General features: G+C 39.5%; 1 protein-coding gene across 5 annotated transcripts in view; it reads right to left on the reverse strand.

Moving 5' to 3' along the window:
- Positions 1-17,209, reverse strand: part of COL6A6 (collagen type VI alpha 6 chain) — a 144,825-nt gene that overhangs the window by 46,498 nt on the left and 81,118 nt on the right. For 3 of the 5 annotated variants that reach the window (XM_082684218.1, XM_082684219.1, XM_082684220.1), the window contains 3 exons: positions 9,710-9,772; positions 5,083-5,145; positions 4,237-4,287 (listed from right to left, as the gene is read on the reverse strand). In XM_082684218.1, coding sequence (XP_082540344.1) covers positions 4,237-4,287; positions 5,083-5,145; positions 9,710-9,772 — 177 coding nt within the window. Of the gene's footprint in view, positions 1-4,236; positions 4,288-5,082; positions 5,146-9,709; positions 9,773-17,209 lie in introns of those variants that run through there. The other 2 variants (XM_082684221.1, XR_014299073.1) reach the window with 2 other exon arrangements.

Here is a 17,209-nt window from a genome sequence, read left to right on the forward strand (position 1 = left end):
TGGAAAAGAATTTACCATGCTAATGGACATCGGAAGAAAGCAGGAGTGGCAATCCTTATATCAGATCAATTAGATTTTAAGCCAAAAACTATAATAAGAGATGAGGAAGGACACTATATCATACTCAAAGGGTCTGTCCAACAAGAAGATTTAACAATTTTAAATATCTATGCCCCCAACGTGGGAGCAGCCAACTATATAAACCAATTAATAACAAAATCAAAGAAACACATCAACAATAATACAATAATAGTAGGGGACTTTAACACTCCCCTCACTGAAATGGACAGATCATCCAAGCAAAAGATCAGCAAGGAAGTAAAGGCCTTAAACGACACAGTGGACCAGATGGACATCACAGATATATTCAGAACATTTCATCCCAAAGCAACAGAATACACATTCTTCTCTAGTGCACATGGAACATTCTCCAGAATAGATCACATCCTCGGTCCTAAATCAGGACTCAACCGGTATCAAAAGATTGGGATCATTCCCTGCATATTTTCAGACCACAATGCTCTAAAGCTAGAAATCAACCACAAAGGGAAGTTTGGAAAGAACCCAAATACATGGAGACTAAACAGCATCGTTCTAAAGAATGAATGGGTCAACCGGGAAATTAAAGAAGAATTGAAAAAAATCATGGAAACAAATGATAATGAAAATACAACGGTTCAAAATCTGTGGGACACAACAAAGGCAGTCCTGAGAGGAAAATATATAGCGGTACAAGCCTTTCTCAAGAAACAAGAAAGGTCTCAGGTACACAACCTAACCCTACACCTAAAGGAGCTGGAGAAAGAACAAGAAAGAAACCCTAAGCCCAGCAGGAGAAGAGAAATCATAAAGATCAGAGCAGAAATCAATGAAATAGAAACCAAAAAAACAATAGAACAAATCAACGAAACTAGGAGCTGGTTCTTTGAAAGAATTAATAAAATTGATAAACCCCTGGCCCGACTTATCAAAAAGAAAAGAGAAAGGACCCAAATAAATAAAATCATGAATGAAAGAGGAGAGATCACAACTAACACCAAAGAAATACAAACTATTATAAGAACATACTATGAGCAACTCTACGCCAATAAATTTGACAATCTGGAAGAAATGGATGCATTCCTAGAAACATATAAACTACCACAACTGAACCAGGAAGAAATAGAAAGCCTGAACAGACCCATAACCAGTAAGGACATTTAAACAGTCATTAAAAATCTCCAAACAAACAAAAGCCCAGGGCCAGACGGCTTCCCGGGGGAATTCTACCAAACATTTAAAGAAGAATTAATTCCTATTTCCTGAAACTGTTCCAAAAAATAGAAATGGAAGGAAAACTTCCAAACTCATTTTATGAGGCCAGCATCACCTTGATCCCAAAACCAGGCAAGGATCCCACCAAAAAAGAGAGCTATAGACCAATATCCTTGATGAACACAGATGCGAAAATACTCAACAAAATACTAGCCAATAGGATTCAACAGTACATTAAAAAGATTATTCACCACGACCAAGTGGGATTTATTCCAGGGCTGCAAGGTTGGTTCAACATCTGCAAATCAGTCAATGTGATACAACACATCAATAAAAGTAAGAACAAGAACCATATGATACTCTCAATAGATGCTGAAAAAGCATTTGACAAAGTACAGCATCCCTTCCTGATCAAAACTCTTCAAAGTGTGGGGATAGAGGGCACATACCTCAATATCATCAAAGCCATCTATGAAAAACCCACCGCAAATATCATTCTCAATGGAGAAAAACTGAAAGCTTTTCCGCTAAGGTCAGGAACACGGCAGGGATGTCCATTATCACCACTGTTATTCAACATAGTACTAGAGGGCCTAGCCTCAGCAATCAGACAACAAAAGGAAATTAAAGGCATCCAAATCGGCAAAGAAGAAGTCAAATTATCACTCTTCGCAGATGATATGATACTATATGTGGAAAACCCAAAAGACTCCACTCCAAAACTGCTAGAACTTACACAGGAATTCAGTAAAGTGTCAGGATATTAAATCAATGCACAGAAATCAGTTGCATTTCTCTACACCAACAGCAAGACAGAAGAAAGGGAAATTAAGGAGTCAATCCCATTTACAATTGCACCCAAAACCATAAGATACCTAGGAATAAACCTAACCAAAGAGACACAGAATCTATACTCAGAAAACTATAAAGACTCATGAAAGAAATTGAGGAAGACACAAAGAAATGGAAAAATGTTCCATGCTCCTGGATTGGAAGAATAAATATTGTGAAAATGTCTATGTTACCTAAAGCAATCTACACATTTAATGCAATTCCTATCAAAGTACCATCCATCTTTTTCAAAGAAATGGAACAAATAATTCTAAAATTTATATGGAACCAGAAAAGACCTCGAATAGCTAAAGGGATATTGAAAAAGAAAGCCAACGTTGGTGGCATCACAATCCTGGACTTCAAGCTCTATTACAAAGCTGTCATCAACAAGACAGCATGGTACTGGCACAAAAACAGACCCATAGATCAATGGAACAGAATAGAGAGCCCAGAAATAGACCCTCAAATCTATGGTCAACTAATCTTCGACAAAGCAGGAAAGAATGTCCAATGGAAAAAAGACAGCCTCTTCAATAAATGGTGCTGGGAAAATTGGACAGCCACATGCAGAAAAATGAAATTGGACCATTTCCTTACACCACACACGAAAATAGACTCAAAATGGATGAAGGACCTCAATGTGCGAAAGGAATCCATCAAAATCCTTGAGGAGAACACAGGCAGCAACCTCTTCGACCTCAGCCGCAGCAACATCTTCCTAGGAACAACGCAAAAGGCAAGGGAAGCAAGGGCAAAAATGAACTATTGGGATTTCATCAAGATCAAAAGCTTTTGCACAGCAAAGGAAACAGTTAACAAAATCAAAAGACAACTGACAGAATGGGAGAAGATATTTGCAAACGACATATCAGATAAAGGACTAGTGTCCAGAATCTATAAAGAACTTAGCAAACTCAACACCCAAAGAACAAATAATCCAATCAAGAAATGGGCAGAGGACATGAACAGACATTTCTGCAAAGAAGACATCCAGATGGCCAACAGACACATGAAAAAGTGCTCCATATCACTCGGCATCAGGGAAATACAAATCAAAACCACAATGAGATATCACCTCACACCAGTCAGAATGGCTAAAATCAACAAGTCAGGAAATGACAGATGCTGGGGAGGATGCGGAGAAAGGGGAACCCTCCTACACTGTTGGTGGGAATGCAAGCTGGTGCAACCTCTCTGGAAAACAGCATGGAGGTTCCTCAAAATGTTGAAAATAGAACTGCCCTATGACCCAGCAATTGCACTATTGGGTATTTACCCTAAAGATACAAACGTAGTGATCCAAAGGGGCACGTGTACTCGAATGTTTATAGCAGCAATGTCCACAATAGCCAAACTATGGAAAGAACCTAGATGTCCATCTACAGATGAATGGATCAAGAAGATGTGGTATATATACACAATGGAATACTATGCAGCCATCAAAAGAAATGAAATCTTGCCATTTGCGACAACATGGATGGAACTAGAGCGTATCATGCTTAGCGAAATAAGTCAAGCGGAGATAGACAACTATCATATGATCTCCCTGATATGAGGAAGTGGTGATGCAACATGGGGGCTTAAGTGGGTACGAGAAGAATAAATGAAAGCATCTGGGATTGGGAGGGAGGAAAACCATAAGTGACTCTTAATCTCACAAAACAAACTGAGGGTTGCTGGGGGGAGGGGGTTTGAGAGAAGGGGGTGGTATTATGGACATTGGGGAGGGTATGTGTTTTGGTGAGTGCTGTGAAGTGTGTAAACCTGGTGATTCACAGACCTGTACCCCTGGGGATAAAAATATATGTTTATAAAAAATAAAAAATTATATTAAAAAAAAAAGATTAGATGCACTGTTCGGGTTAGAACAAGTCAGGCACTGGCTGCACATCTTTGCAAAGGAACAGAAAATTAATTTTCAAGTTTCAGTTGTTGCCTGAACCTTAAGCCATCAAATTGTTTTTTCTTTTACCACAGTCTCTAAGGGATATCAACAAATAAATTATCAAAATCTATCTCCAAATGTCTAAGACTGCCCTATTTACTGCCTTTTTTTTTCTCTTGAATGTTTCAAAAATAAAGACCACAAAACCAAAACAAGCAACAGAAAACAAATGGAAATGTCCGATTCCAGTCAATGTGTCTTACCTTTGCTCCTTTACTTCCAATGCTACCATAACCTGGGTTGCCATCATCACCCTGTAAACAAAGGCATTATTTACAAATATCCCAGACTACAAACTGGAGGCAGGCTTCCTCACATAAGAATAAGACACCCAGTTTTTTTGTTTGATTAGGAGAAAGTAAGAAGTGGATTCTCTCTCTGGGGCTGGCCACTAACATTTGGCATTAACTAACATAATGGCACTAAAGGCAACTCTCAATGACAGAGAGAGATGGTGCTTTGTCCCTGAAGCTCACCTGTATCATCTGTAAAATGGGACTACAAATTATAACTACCCATGGTATAATTATGAAGACTGAATGGGAAAATTTCAGGCATACAATAATCTCAATAGAAGGAGTTAGTGTTAGCTCTTCTATTTAACACTTGTACTTTAAATACCTTTCAGTTTGCTAGGTGAGAATAAGACCTCCTAAATGCCTGGCCAGAGGCTACTGCCAGACCCTCGCAGAAGGTCTTTGTGAGAAGTCCTGAGCACTAGGAGAGTGTGGGCTAGGTTTCTGATGAGCAAGTTCTGATGGGACGAAAGAATGGGAGAAGGGTTATGGGGATGCTAAACGTAAGTTTGGTCCAGTTTTTCATTTAGCTTCAAAGCATCCCAGCCAGGATGTTTGGTACCAGGGAAGCTGCCACTTTAGGAGAGCTGGCTAAGGAACTAGTCCAAGTTGAGGATAATATCTCAGTTTCCAGAAGGCTATCAGGCTAGACTGGGGTGGGATCTTTAATGCACTCTTCAGAGAACCACATGGGATATCTACTGAACTAGAAGATTCCAAGTGCCAGGTCAAAAGCTGCGATCCAACACAAACCGGCAAGCCTCGAGGACCCGGGAGGCCAACAGCTCCTTTTTCTCCCAAATCTCCAGGTTCTCCCTGTCAGATAGAATGAAACATGTCCTTATTAGTTTGCTGCTGTGTATGTGTGTGTGTGTGTGTGTGTGTGTGTGTCTGTGTTGTGTTTTGTAAAGGAAATTGGAAGTGATGGTACTAAGACAACAGTTAGTTATACAATTGCATCCATGTGCATCACACACAGTGACAACAGATTTGTGGTCAGGACTGCAAATTGTGTGAGTAATGCAAAGAATTGCTGTTGCTGGCCAGTGAGGTCTCCTTCATTGATGAATGAAGTCCCAGCAAGTCTGATGCATTGTTTAGTGCAATCTGCCATCTTGGCAGCCCAGTGCCATGGACCACACCCTTGGAAATGTCTTACCATGAGCTCTGTACTGTTTAAAAAAATTAATAAAATTGTTTCCAAGACAATCCATCAAATCATCTGGTTGCTGCAAAGAAAACAGTCTTACTAATCTAGCTTGAAGTGCTGATCAAGATAACCAGGGTAGCACAACATCCATGGCAACAATTCCTGACTTCTGACTAGTAGAACATCTACTGTGGGTTATAAATCAATCTCAATATTATGTTGAGTCAAGTCCAGCTACTTGAGAAAGTTAAAGTTAACACAGCTTTACAAAAGAAGGTTAACTCCTTTAAAAAAAAAAAAACAACCCTTAAAATTTTAGATTTTAGATTCATAGAAATGTTTAAGTAGCACAGAGAGTTCCTAGATACTCAACATCTAGCTTCCCTTATTGTTAACATTGTATTAGTTACATTAGTAGGATGTGTTTATTACAATGCATAAAGGAATATTGATTTGTTATTATTAACTAAAGCCCATACTTTGTTCAGATTTTTTTTTTTAAGTTTTTACCTGATATCTTTTTTCTGTTCCTGGATCCTATCCAGTATACCATATCATGTCTCCTTAAGCTCACTTAGACTATAACACAGTTTATCAGATTTTCCTTGTTTTTGATGACCTTGACGGTTGTGAAGAGTACACTGAGATAGTCTGTAAGATATCCCTGAACTGGGGCTTTTCTCACGATTAAATTGGGTTTTAGGGGCTTTAGGGGTAAAGACCACAGAGGTTAAGCGCCATTCTCAGCTCAACATTATCAAGAGAACATACTGTCAACACAGGATAATTATTGATGTTAACCTTGACCACTTGGCTGAGGTAGTAGTATTCTCCCCTGCCCGTCCCATAATATACTCTTTGGAAGAAGGAGTGCAGAAGTGTGTGCAGCCCACACTTAAGGAGTGGTTAACTCATTTTTAAGGATAGAAAGGCAACCCAGTTAAGTGTGAAAAGTGGACAAATGGACAAATGTCCACCAGTATTGAACTCTGAGACTAAAATAGAATCGGGTTCCATGGATGGGAAACAGATCACCTTCCCTGATATCTTTCTTTCAGGGTAGTGACTCTCAAAGGTAGCCTTTGGAGGCTACTTACCTCACGATTCCCTCAGGTCCACATGCAAAGGAAATTTCTGCCCCCCACCCCCCGTATAGTCTCTGGTAATGGAGCCCAAGAATATGCCTTTTTAAATAAGCTTCTCATCTGATTCTTATACACAGTGAACTTTGAGAACATCTGCTTTAAGGTAGGGAAACAAGGGAAGCCGTATGACTTGATCAGGGTCACTTTGTAATTGGTACATCCAGGCATTGAACCCAGGATTAATCGCTAAATTGCTTGCCTCCCTGGGAACTTGAGCTTATTGGAGTAAGGTAGGATTAAGTGTTTGGGGCTCATCTCAGTTCACAATGAATCTAGAGGACTCAATTTATCTTGGGACTTCCCAAAGGATTTGGGCTTGCTTTGAGGGCACTTGTTTCCAAATTCTTGCCCCCCGCCCCCCCCTTGAAAGTCCCTCTTATTAATAACGATCTTTTTGGCACAACTACCCTGCTCCTATCTATTTCCTTCTACACTCGCACCTATAACTGACCCTCACCTATAACCCTCTATTGCCGCCCACCTCTCTTCTGGTTCCTTCTGCACACCCTCTGGAGTGCTTTCATTTCATAAGCAAACCTTCTGTATGCATTCATGACATCTGCACACAGACATACATCTTTCCTCACTGTAAGATAAATTTGATTCTAAGCAGTGACACCACTTCTCCTGCAGCCTTCTTGAGGGTGAGAAGGCAGCAGTTGTCTCTGTTCCAAACTTCCCTTTTCAGACTACTATTGCTACAGTGCATGCTCTAGGAATCCTTCCCTGTTAGAGTTGATTATCCCTGTTTTCCATCTGTCTCATTTCGCCCTCCAATCAATGGTTCTTGCAACTTGACAGCTGGCATCCAACATTTCAGTCCTTCTTAGCAGATCTTCATTACAAAGCTAGCCCCTCTTCTCAAGCCCTCATTCTCATCCTCTAGGTCAAGGAATTTCTCCATTAATTATCTATTCTGACATCTTCAACTTTCTTTCTCTCTGTTTTCGTTTTCTTTGCTCAGACGCATACTATACAGTTTCTCCTATCATTGAAAACAAATTCCCAGGGTACCTGGGTGGCTCAGTTTTTTGTGCAACTGCCTTCAGCTCAGGTTATGATCCTGGAGTCCCGGGATTGAGTCCCGCATCAGGCTCCCAGCTCCACGGGGAGTCTGCTTCTTCCTCTGACCCTCTCCTCTCGCATACTCACTCCTATTATTTCTTTCAAATAAGTAAATAAAAATCTTAAAAAAAAAAAAAAAAAAGAAAACAAATACCCAGCTTCAGTCTGTGCTAGACTGGCAATTAATGTACCCCCTTTGCCCCCACACTTAGCTTCTTCAAAAAGTGGTTTATAGCCCTGAATTCATTTCTTCCTCACCAACACATTATCTAGTCCCTTTGTAGGCTCTTTCCCTTTCTTTCTCCTCCTCTGAAATGCTACATTTTTGAAAATATTCTTTGGAGCATCTTAGCCACCAGAGGCAATGGTTACTTCACTCCCCCTTCCTTATCTGTTCTGCACCAGCTGATACATTTGACCTCTCCTTCCTCAACTCTCTTCTCAGCATCCAGTATGCATTTTTTCCCCCTCTTTTCTAATGATTCACTATCTCCTCTTCCCCTTCTTACAAACGGACACCACCAAGAGTCTTCTTAAAACTCCAAATGCTGGGGCGCCTGGGTGGCTCAGTGGGTTAAAGCCTCTGCCTTCGGCTCAGGTCATGATCCCGGGGTCCTGGGATCGAGTCCTGCATCGGGCTCTCTCCTCCATGGGGAGCCTGCTTCCTCCTCTCTCTCTCTCTCTGCCTCTCTGCCTACTTGTGATCTGTCTGTCAAACAAACAAACAAACAAACACAAAAAAACTCCAAATGCCTCTGAAACTGCATCTCTGACCAGCCCTAAACTCTTTCCTTTATTCTCCAAAACAAATGGTTCCCTTCATTCTGACACCACTCTTTCTCATGACTTTCCTACTTCTGGGAGGGTACTACACTCACGCCAGAAGTCCACAAGTCATCCAGCCCTCTTCTCTCTACTTTAGTTCCCTAATGGCAGAGTCCTCCAGAGTCATCATGAGCCCCTTCTATCCTCACCTTCTTGAGTCATCCAATCGCTGCTTGTCTTGAAGACTGCTAGAACACTCCTAGCTGCCAATCCCTCAGCCTTCAAAATATTTCTACACTGAGTAGCCTATTCAAAATCCTCCCAAGTCTGGCTGTGTTCAAACACTCCATTAAAAAAATTGTAAACAACACTGTACTGGCTACCTAATAAAGTAAGTGACCACAGACTTTTTTTTTTTAATGTGCCTATAAGACAGGATCATTTTTCCCCCCAAATACCCACACCCAGGATTTTCCAACCCTGCGCTTTCCTTCACATAGTTTCTTCTCCCTGAAATCCTTCATGCCTCCTCTCTGCTTGTCAAAGTCTTTCTTATCTTCTAGGGTCTGCTCCAAGTCTGTATCCTCTATGATGTTTCTTTTCCCAGCCCCAAAATACTTCACTAATACTATATTTAAATTTCCATTCTCAGACCCATATTCTGGTCTACTTCATGTTATAGATTATTGTCTTGAAAATATTCTAAATTCCATGGAGATTGATTCCATGTCATATCTATTATACAAACCAAAAATTCATTAAGTAAATATTTACTAAGCAGTTGCATGCCAGGAACTGTTCAAAGTATCCATCAGTGAGCAAACAGTCAAAGATATCTACTCTCCTGAAGCTGAGTTTCTAATCCAACAGAATACCAGTAGAGTGACTTTGTCTTAAAAGGTGTGCACAAATGTTTGCATGCATGGAGGAAACAAAGAAGAAAAGAAGACAGGAGGGGAGGGAAGAAGAGAGAGGCAAAGGAATTCCTGCCCCTAGAACAGTCTTTCTTCCCTGAGGTCTCCCCAGCTACGGCTGGGTGTAGCCCCTCATGAAATTATGCTGAGCTGGAATCCTTGATCTCACTGTGGTCCACACCCACGTCCTTAGATGTTGCTGGCTCTCTAAGAATCAACCCAGGGTGTCGGGGCAATAAGAGGTTCTCCTTTGTGTTTAAAGTGCTCTGGCTAATACAACCAGACACACTTACTTTGAGGAGAAAACCTTAACTTTGGTGGGCTTAAGGAATGTGACCTACTTTATTTCCTTGGCTTCCCAAACGGCCTGGATTCCCTGCTTCTCCTCCTGATCCTGGAGGCCCCTGAAACAAAACAAGAATTGCAAATATAGCAGAACATAAAGCAAATTTCCCCTAAATCCTTTGTGTCTTTTCTAAGAGGAAAATGAACCACAGATGGGAAAAGAATTATGGCTTTATTGATTTCTGCTCTGGAAAAAAGCATCACAGCTGTCAAATAAAAACTAGTAAATAAAAGAAAATTAATAAAGTAATTCATGACAGATGTGGCTTCAATGATCATGCTTTCTTGTGAGTCTTCTTTTCCAAAGAGATTTTACATTCTCACTGTTTTGCTTTTACAGCAGATGTTGCTAAAATGTCTAACATTTAAAGAAGGCATTCCAAGTGATATTTGCCTTTAACTGTATTCTGTCTGGTTCCTTGTTTTGGTAGAAAGCATTTTTTTAAGGTAAACTTTTATTTATTTGCAAACAATATAATTTGTCCAATAGAAAGTTCAAGAAACTTCACCAAAATAATTGGCATTAATAACAAGATATGTTCAGGCATACCAGATAAATATTTTGAAATAGTTTTCTCTTTCCTACTGATAAGTTAGAAAAGTAAATGTACATAAATTCCCATTTACCATTAGAAAGAATAAAAACTATAAAATACGTAGAATTTAACAAGAAAGATAAAAGACCTATATAAAGAAAGCTTTAAGATCTTATTGAAAAACATAACAAAAGTTAAACAGAGGGATCAATATACCACACATATATGGAAGATCTATTTGATATAATAGAAGTCTCTTTAATGTTCTAGAAAGCATGTTTATTGGGATAGCTTTAGAGCTGAACACTTAAAAATCCCAGTTCAGAGACAGCCCAACTGCCTTCTTGTGTTATTAACACTTGGGATCAAATTTTTCCTTTGGAATATCCAAACATATGGCAACAGAAATCTTGTGGTTAAAATATTTACATAGGTACTTGTAAATAATCTCAACACCGGTGAATTGAAATCATTTTCAAGAAAAAAAATTTTTTGAGGGGGTGCCTGGGTGGCTTAGTCGTTAAGCACCTGCCTTTGGCTCATTTCATTATCCCAGGGTGCTAGGATCAGCCCCACATCGGTCTCTCTGCTCAGCAAGAAACCTGTTTCTCCTTCTCCCACTCCCCCTGCTTGTGTTCCCTCTCCATCAAATAAATAAAATCTTAAAAAAAAAAAATCTCCCCACTTTTTTTGGCCACAGTTGCTGAATTTAAAAATAAATAAACCAAATCTGGGTAGTAAGCATGATACTTAAAAATCTTATTCAGAAAAAATTATGATATTAACCCTTTTGTCTTCAAAAAATTAAAAATGTAGTAAGTTGAATAAAAAATTTCCTAACAGGAAAGACTGTTGAATAGTATATTGGTCACTTAGGGAAGATAATAATGATCTTTCCACAATTTTCTCTCCTTTCTTTATCTCAAAAGAAGATCTCTATTTCTTCACCTTCCATAGCTCTCAACTCTTTCCCTTGGAAATCTCACTTCCACCAGTGCCTGGGGCTAGCTCCTATGACCTTCATATTCGACCTAATTAGACTGTTTCATGTTCTTACCTAATTTGAATTTGATCATGTATTCTTTGAAACTTTTCCCTTAATTTCTGTAACACCAGGGACTTCCTGGTCCCTCTCTGGTCTCTTCTCCATTTGCCTCTTAAATCTCCATGTACCCTGAGGCTCCATCCTTGGACCTTATTTTCTCACTTAATCCCCTCCGCCTGAGTGACACCCCCATAGATTCACATAACCACTACTTTACAAAATAACTCCTAAATACCTGGATCTCCTGCTCAAAACACCCAACTAAAAGCCAGACCCGTATATTAAAATGTCTCTTGGATATCTCATCAGAATTGATTCCCAAAGATAGTTATACTTACTCTAAGGCATGCTTGGTTTCATATTCTCTTTTTAAGGAATGGTGCTAATCCCAAACTGGAATTCCAGTTTGGGATTAGCACCAATTGGGATGATTCCCAATTGGGATTGGGAATCCCAATCCTGAATCCCAAGCTGGAAATTTAGGAATCATCCAAGGGCCCTTCCTATCTCTAGGAAGGCTACCTAGCCTATCTCTCAAAACCTATCAGTTACAAGTCCTACAGATTCTATTGACTTTCTATACCCATCTCCCTTCCGCTATCACCTACCTTTTCTCTTCCATTCCTATTGCTGTCACCTACCTTCAGGGCTTTCTTCTTTCTAAATTCCTGGATTCTATGACTGTAGCCTGGCCTCTCTCTAATCCATTCTTTTCTCCTTTTCCCTTTTGCTTTAGAATGTCAGGCTGATGCTACCAATTTTTCTGAAATTCTGAATTCCGAGTAGCCTTCAGAATAAAGTTGATGGTATTTATTAATATATAAAATCCCTTAAAATGTTGGTATTGCAGGTCTCCATAGTCATCTGAGACTACTTTAATCACTATATGTTTATGCACAAACCATCTGCAGTCACAAAATACTTCTTGTTGTCTTAGGTTTTCACACTTGTGTAAGTTCTTTCCTTAGCTGGTTCATTTTTCTGTCCAGAAACAATCTCCCTCTTGTGAAAATCTTACCATTAGCATCACTGTTTCAAGAATACCTGAACCCCTTGACTCTGTTTGGTCTTACAACTCGTCTGAAAAACTGTCTCTCCACTTTGTATGTACTTGTTCATTAATTTCTCTCTCTCACCTACTAGATATTAGCCTGTATGTTCTTGAAGGAAGGGGTATAAGCAATTGGCTTCCTATCTCTGGAACTTAATACAATACCTAGAACCCATCAATGCACCCATCCATTCATCTAGCAATCCATGCACCTATCCAGGAATAGCCCCCAAGAGGGATGAAATGATATGTTAGTTTGATTTTCCATATGACATTTTTTATGTACTTTACAGAAGGATAAAGTAGATTTCAACTGTCCTTGACAATAAGGGGCAAACCGGAAGTCTTGCCTAGGAGATCACCTTCTGGGCTTCCTTCCAACATAACCAGCTCTATGAGATGAAGGAAATTTCAGAGAGATTCCTTCATGTGTAGTCACTTTAAGTACACACAAGAACAATGAGAGATTATCCTGTTTGAAAGCCCTCCAAAATGGAAGAGTTCTTAAAATGGATGGATGCATACATGCAGAAAGGGCATGGTCATCTGAACATCAGAAAACATGATTCTATTTCCTGCGCAGGACCACACCAAGTACCAGACTGGGATTTGTGACTCCTTGAATGGGTCCCAAGCTCCATGAATGGTTACCCGGATGTATTAACTACTCAAATACTGCTGACTGTATAGGGACTGTTTTTAAAGGAAAGCTAAAAAAAACTCCCTGCCACCCCAAGATATCAAAGAGTCAAAAAAGTTGCTTTGATTTGAGGGCAAGAACATCTATGGAATATAAAGAGAAGATTAGGGCATTCAAAGGAAAAGGGCACCAGCTAAAGGTGAAATCTTTATTGGCTTTGTTGTAATGGCAGACTTTTATTGAGCATTTATTTTGTGAAAAGCTCTATGTTCAGAAGTATATATTGACATTATACATGCTTTCTCAATCACAATGAGATAAATATGATTAACACTACTGTTTACAAATAAAAATCAGATTGTCAAAGCATTTAACTCCAAATCACCAAACAGGAGGCTAAGAAGGGAGCTAAACCCGATTCTGACTCTACACTTACCTCTTGGCCATTCTTTCTGCTGTTTTGAGACCTGTGTCTGGGACAGGATTCCTAAACTCTACTAATCATGCACCACCTGAGACTAGAATTTTAAAAATATGAATCTCCAAGCTTGATGCAGGAGGCTGGGGCCAGATCTACTCTCCACTCTCAGGTCTTGGCCTGGTGGTCCTTTGCTCATGTTTTGACTCTGCCACAGAACCTTCTGCAATCACAACTGGTTAATACAAGTGTTAAGTGATGATAGGATATGTTTAGAGTGTAAATGTTTTTAAAAACTTAGATAGCATCTTATCAGAAAGGGTTGAAGTAGGAGTTTGGGATTAATGTCTGGGGCAGTGCCAAGGACACCCTGACTTCGGATGGAATATGGCCGCACAGGCAGACGAGATTTAGGATCTTCTCATGTTCAAAAGGAAACCTGTCACTTATTTTCATGGGGTAAAACTGCTTACACTGACAATCAGTAAGTTGTCAGGCTGGGCTGGAGCTACCCAAGGAGATTAAATGCTCAGTGTCTTTAAAAAGAGTCCGATATGAGCTAATTCTTAGAAAATAAAAGACAAGAGCCAGCAAGAGGTGGCTAATGCAAGAACAAACCCCAAGAAATCCGAGATGTTGATCTTGACAGTGCTAATCTAAGACACAGCCTCTAACCTCAACTTCTAAGCTTTCATGCATCCTATACTCCAACCATGTTGAACCATTTATGGTTCCCCAACTCACTTTGATATCTCTTTTTAGATTACCCGGCTCCTTTTCCCAGATGCCTGCCTCTCCTTTGGTCACCTGGAAAACACTTCCCTATCCTGCAAAAGCTAAATCACTCTTCTCCTGCTCCAAAAAGTTCCTGTTCCCACCACTCTACCCTGGGTGCAATTCCGTTTTAGCATTTAGTACGTCACGTCTCAACTATTTGTTTGTGTTGGTGACCTTTACGAGATTGGGAGCATGTCCTTTATTTATTTTTTTCTTTAAAATCTTTTATTTATTTATTTGGAGGGAGAGAGAGTGAGCTAGCAAGAATGCAAAAGCAGGGGGACGGTGAAGCAGACTCCCCATGGAGCAGTGAGCCCAATTCCAGGATGCTGGGATCATGACCTGAGCTGAAGGCAGACGCTTAACCCACTGAGCCACTGAGATGCCTTGGGAGCGTGTGCTTTTATCCTACTGTAGGATCCTACTATATGTCCTACAAGATAGGACTTACATACAGGAAGCACTCAGTAAATATTTGAGTAAAAGGAATGGTTGATGGATCATCCATCCTAGATTATACAGAATGATGAAATCCAACCATTGCAGTTCAGATTACACGTTGTTATATTGTTATTATTATCATGGCCTTCCTTGGATTGGAGACTCTCATGCTTTGGGCATAAAATGTCCCTGCTAAATTAGATAATTGAGTCACAGGGAGGTTAAATAAATTACCCAAGGCCACACACCTAAGAAGGTACAAAACTGGCAAACCCAGGCAGCTTAGTTTCAGGCACTATGCCCTTGACCACTATGTTATGCTCTATAAAGACGACAACAGAAATTCTACTTTGTGTTCCAAATGTGCATGGAATAATTCCAACATTTCTTGATATTGCATGTGACATTAGTGATTATTTGACTGAAACAAGTAAGAATAATTCCAGTACTAACTAGAATTACTAAGTATGTCTGATTTTCCATTCCTTTTCTAGGCATTGATTACATTAAGGTAGTACCCTAGGGTAAACCAAACAGGGGAACAAAGGAAGGTATAAAAGAATATGTGTTCTTTTCAAAGTTATACTTTCTTTTTCATTGTGCCATGGACTATATTTCTTTTATATCATAGCCATATACTTGGTTGGATTAACACATTTTGATTTATTCAGAATGCCCCAACAGTGCATAAATTAATAAGCCTTCAGAACACTGTCAACAGAAATCACATGCTTTTTTCTAAATGTATATACTAAGAAAAAATTAAAGTCTTCAGTTAAAAAACACTCCTGTGAGGAATGCCTGGGTGGCTCAGTTGGTTAAGCATCTGACTCCTGATATCAGCTCAGGTCTTCATCTCAGGGTTGTGAATTCAAGACCCATGTGGGGCTACATGCTGGGCATGAGCTTACTTAAAAAACAAAACAAAAAACACTCCTGTTATTCCATTTAAGAGGCTAGTTCTTAAGCCTATGTCAGTGGATTTATAGAGCCAATAGAGAATAACATTCTCTTGTATACCTGGTAGTGTTTGTCTCCTGTGGCTTTCCTTTGGAAACAACAATTTTGAGATCCCATTCATCATATCCTGAATATAAAAAATTCTACACATCTTTGAAATAGCACTTTCACTGTGTTGACAAGGGTATTTCAAGAAAAGCAAGCAAAGAAAGAAAATCATGGTTTCTAGCCAGATAAATGGAAGAGGTAGAGAGAAGTGGTACCTTTTGACTATAGTTGGCAATGCCAAGAGGTTGAATGATTTATAACTATAACTAATCTTGCCAGAGCAAGATTAAAGGGGTCTCACTCAGACAAGTACACTACAGGGCAAATGGAATAACTTATTTGAGCAATAGTCACTTAGATACAATTTTGGTTTCTAGAAGAAGAGAATTACCAAGTTCTTTGGATTTCAACCCATCTACATCTTAGTATTTTATACAAACAGATGAGATAATCACCTGTTTCCCTCGGCATTTGTTGATTTTTTTAAAAAAATTCTAACTCATGGTGCCAGCAAGTTTTTAATGATTCAGGATGTGAATACAAAACTGTTACTTTTCAATTAGTTCTACAATGAAATTTTTAAAGTTTTCATGCTGTTTGAAGGAGTACATTCATCAAACTGGGAACAAATATTCTGATGAGCAGTAATTAATAGGGTTTAAAATATTACATCAAGAGATATGGGTTTATGCAAATAGTTTCTTAAATATTTTGATGATGAACACGGTCACTTATGTGTTGGACCACTGCCTGATGGACACAAAGGAATATATTCCCTTTATCCCATTAGTCAAGCGCATGTCCCAATTGTGTCTCATTCATTCATTTACTTATTATATAATAAGTAAATATTATGATATGATAATAATAATAACTATCATATTTATTATTTAAATACTTGTTGAGCTCTACCGTGTGGCAGCCCTGTCATTCTAGGCTCTGGGATATAGTACAAGTAAGACAAAGTTATGGCCTTCAGGGAGTTTATAGTGTAGAAGGGGAGACAAAAAGCTAAACAAATATAATAACAGTTAGGCAAAGGCCACATCATGTAGGGATCTGCTACTCAGTGTGTGGTCTGGGAACCAACAGCATCAGTACTGACCAGGAGCTCACTGGAAGTGTAGAACCTCAGGACCCACCCCAGACCTACTGATCAGAATCCACACTTCAGCAAGTTGTCCAGGTGATTCTCAGACACTTTATATTTGGTGAAGTGATGTGGGAAAGTCAGTCCCAGCACTGGGTCTGTCTACTAGAATCGCCTGGGGGAGAATTTAAAATTATTGATATGCTGGCCTTACCTTCAGAGATTCTGATTTAAATGGTCTGGGGAGGGTTCCAGGTGGTGGAGTGTTTTATAATCTTCCCAGGAGATTATCATGTGTAGCTAGGTTGAGGAGCACTGAAGAGGGTTGCACTCTTGGTGCAATGGGAAGCCCTTGAGGAGATCAGGGGAGTGGCATGACCTGATTTCTACAGAGGAGGAATTTTTAACCCACAGTAATGGCTGAGATGTTGAGGCAAAGAGGGCTATAAGCCATCTTCCACCTCTGTGTCTGACAGAAAGATAGCCCACC

The sequence above is a fragment of the Mustela nivalis genome, assembly GCF_964662115.1.
Source record: "Mustela nivalis genome assembly, chromosome: 1".
Classification (NCBI taxonomy): domain Eukaryota; kingdom Metazoa; phylum Chordata; class Mammalia; order Carnivora; family Mustelidae; genus Mustela; species Mustela nivalis.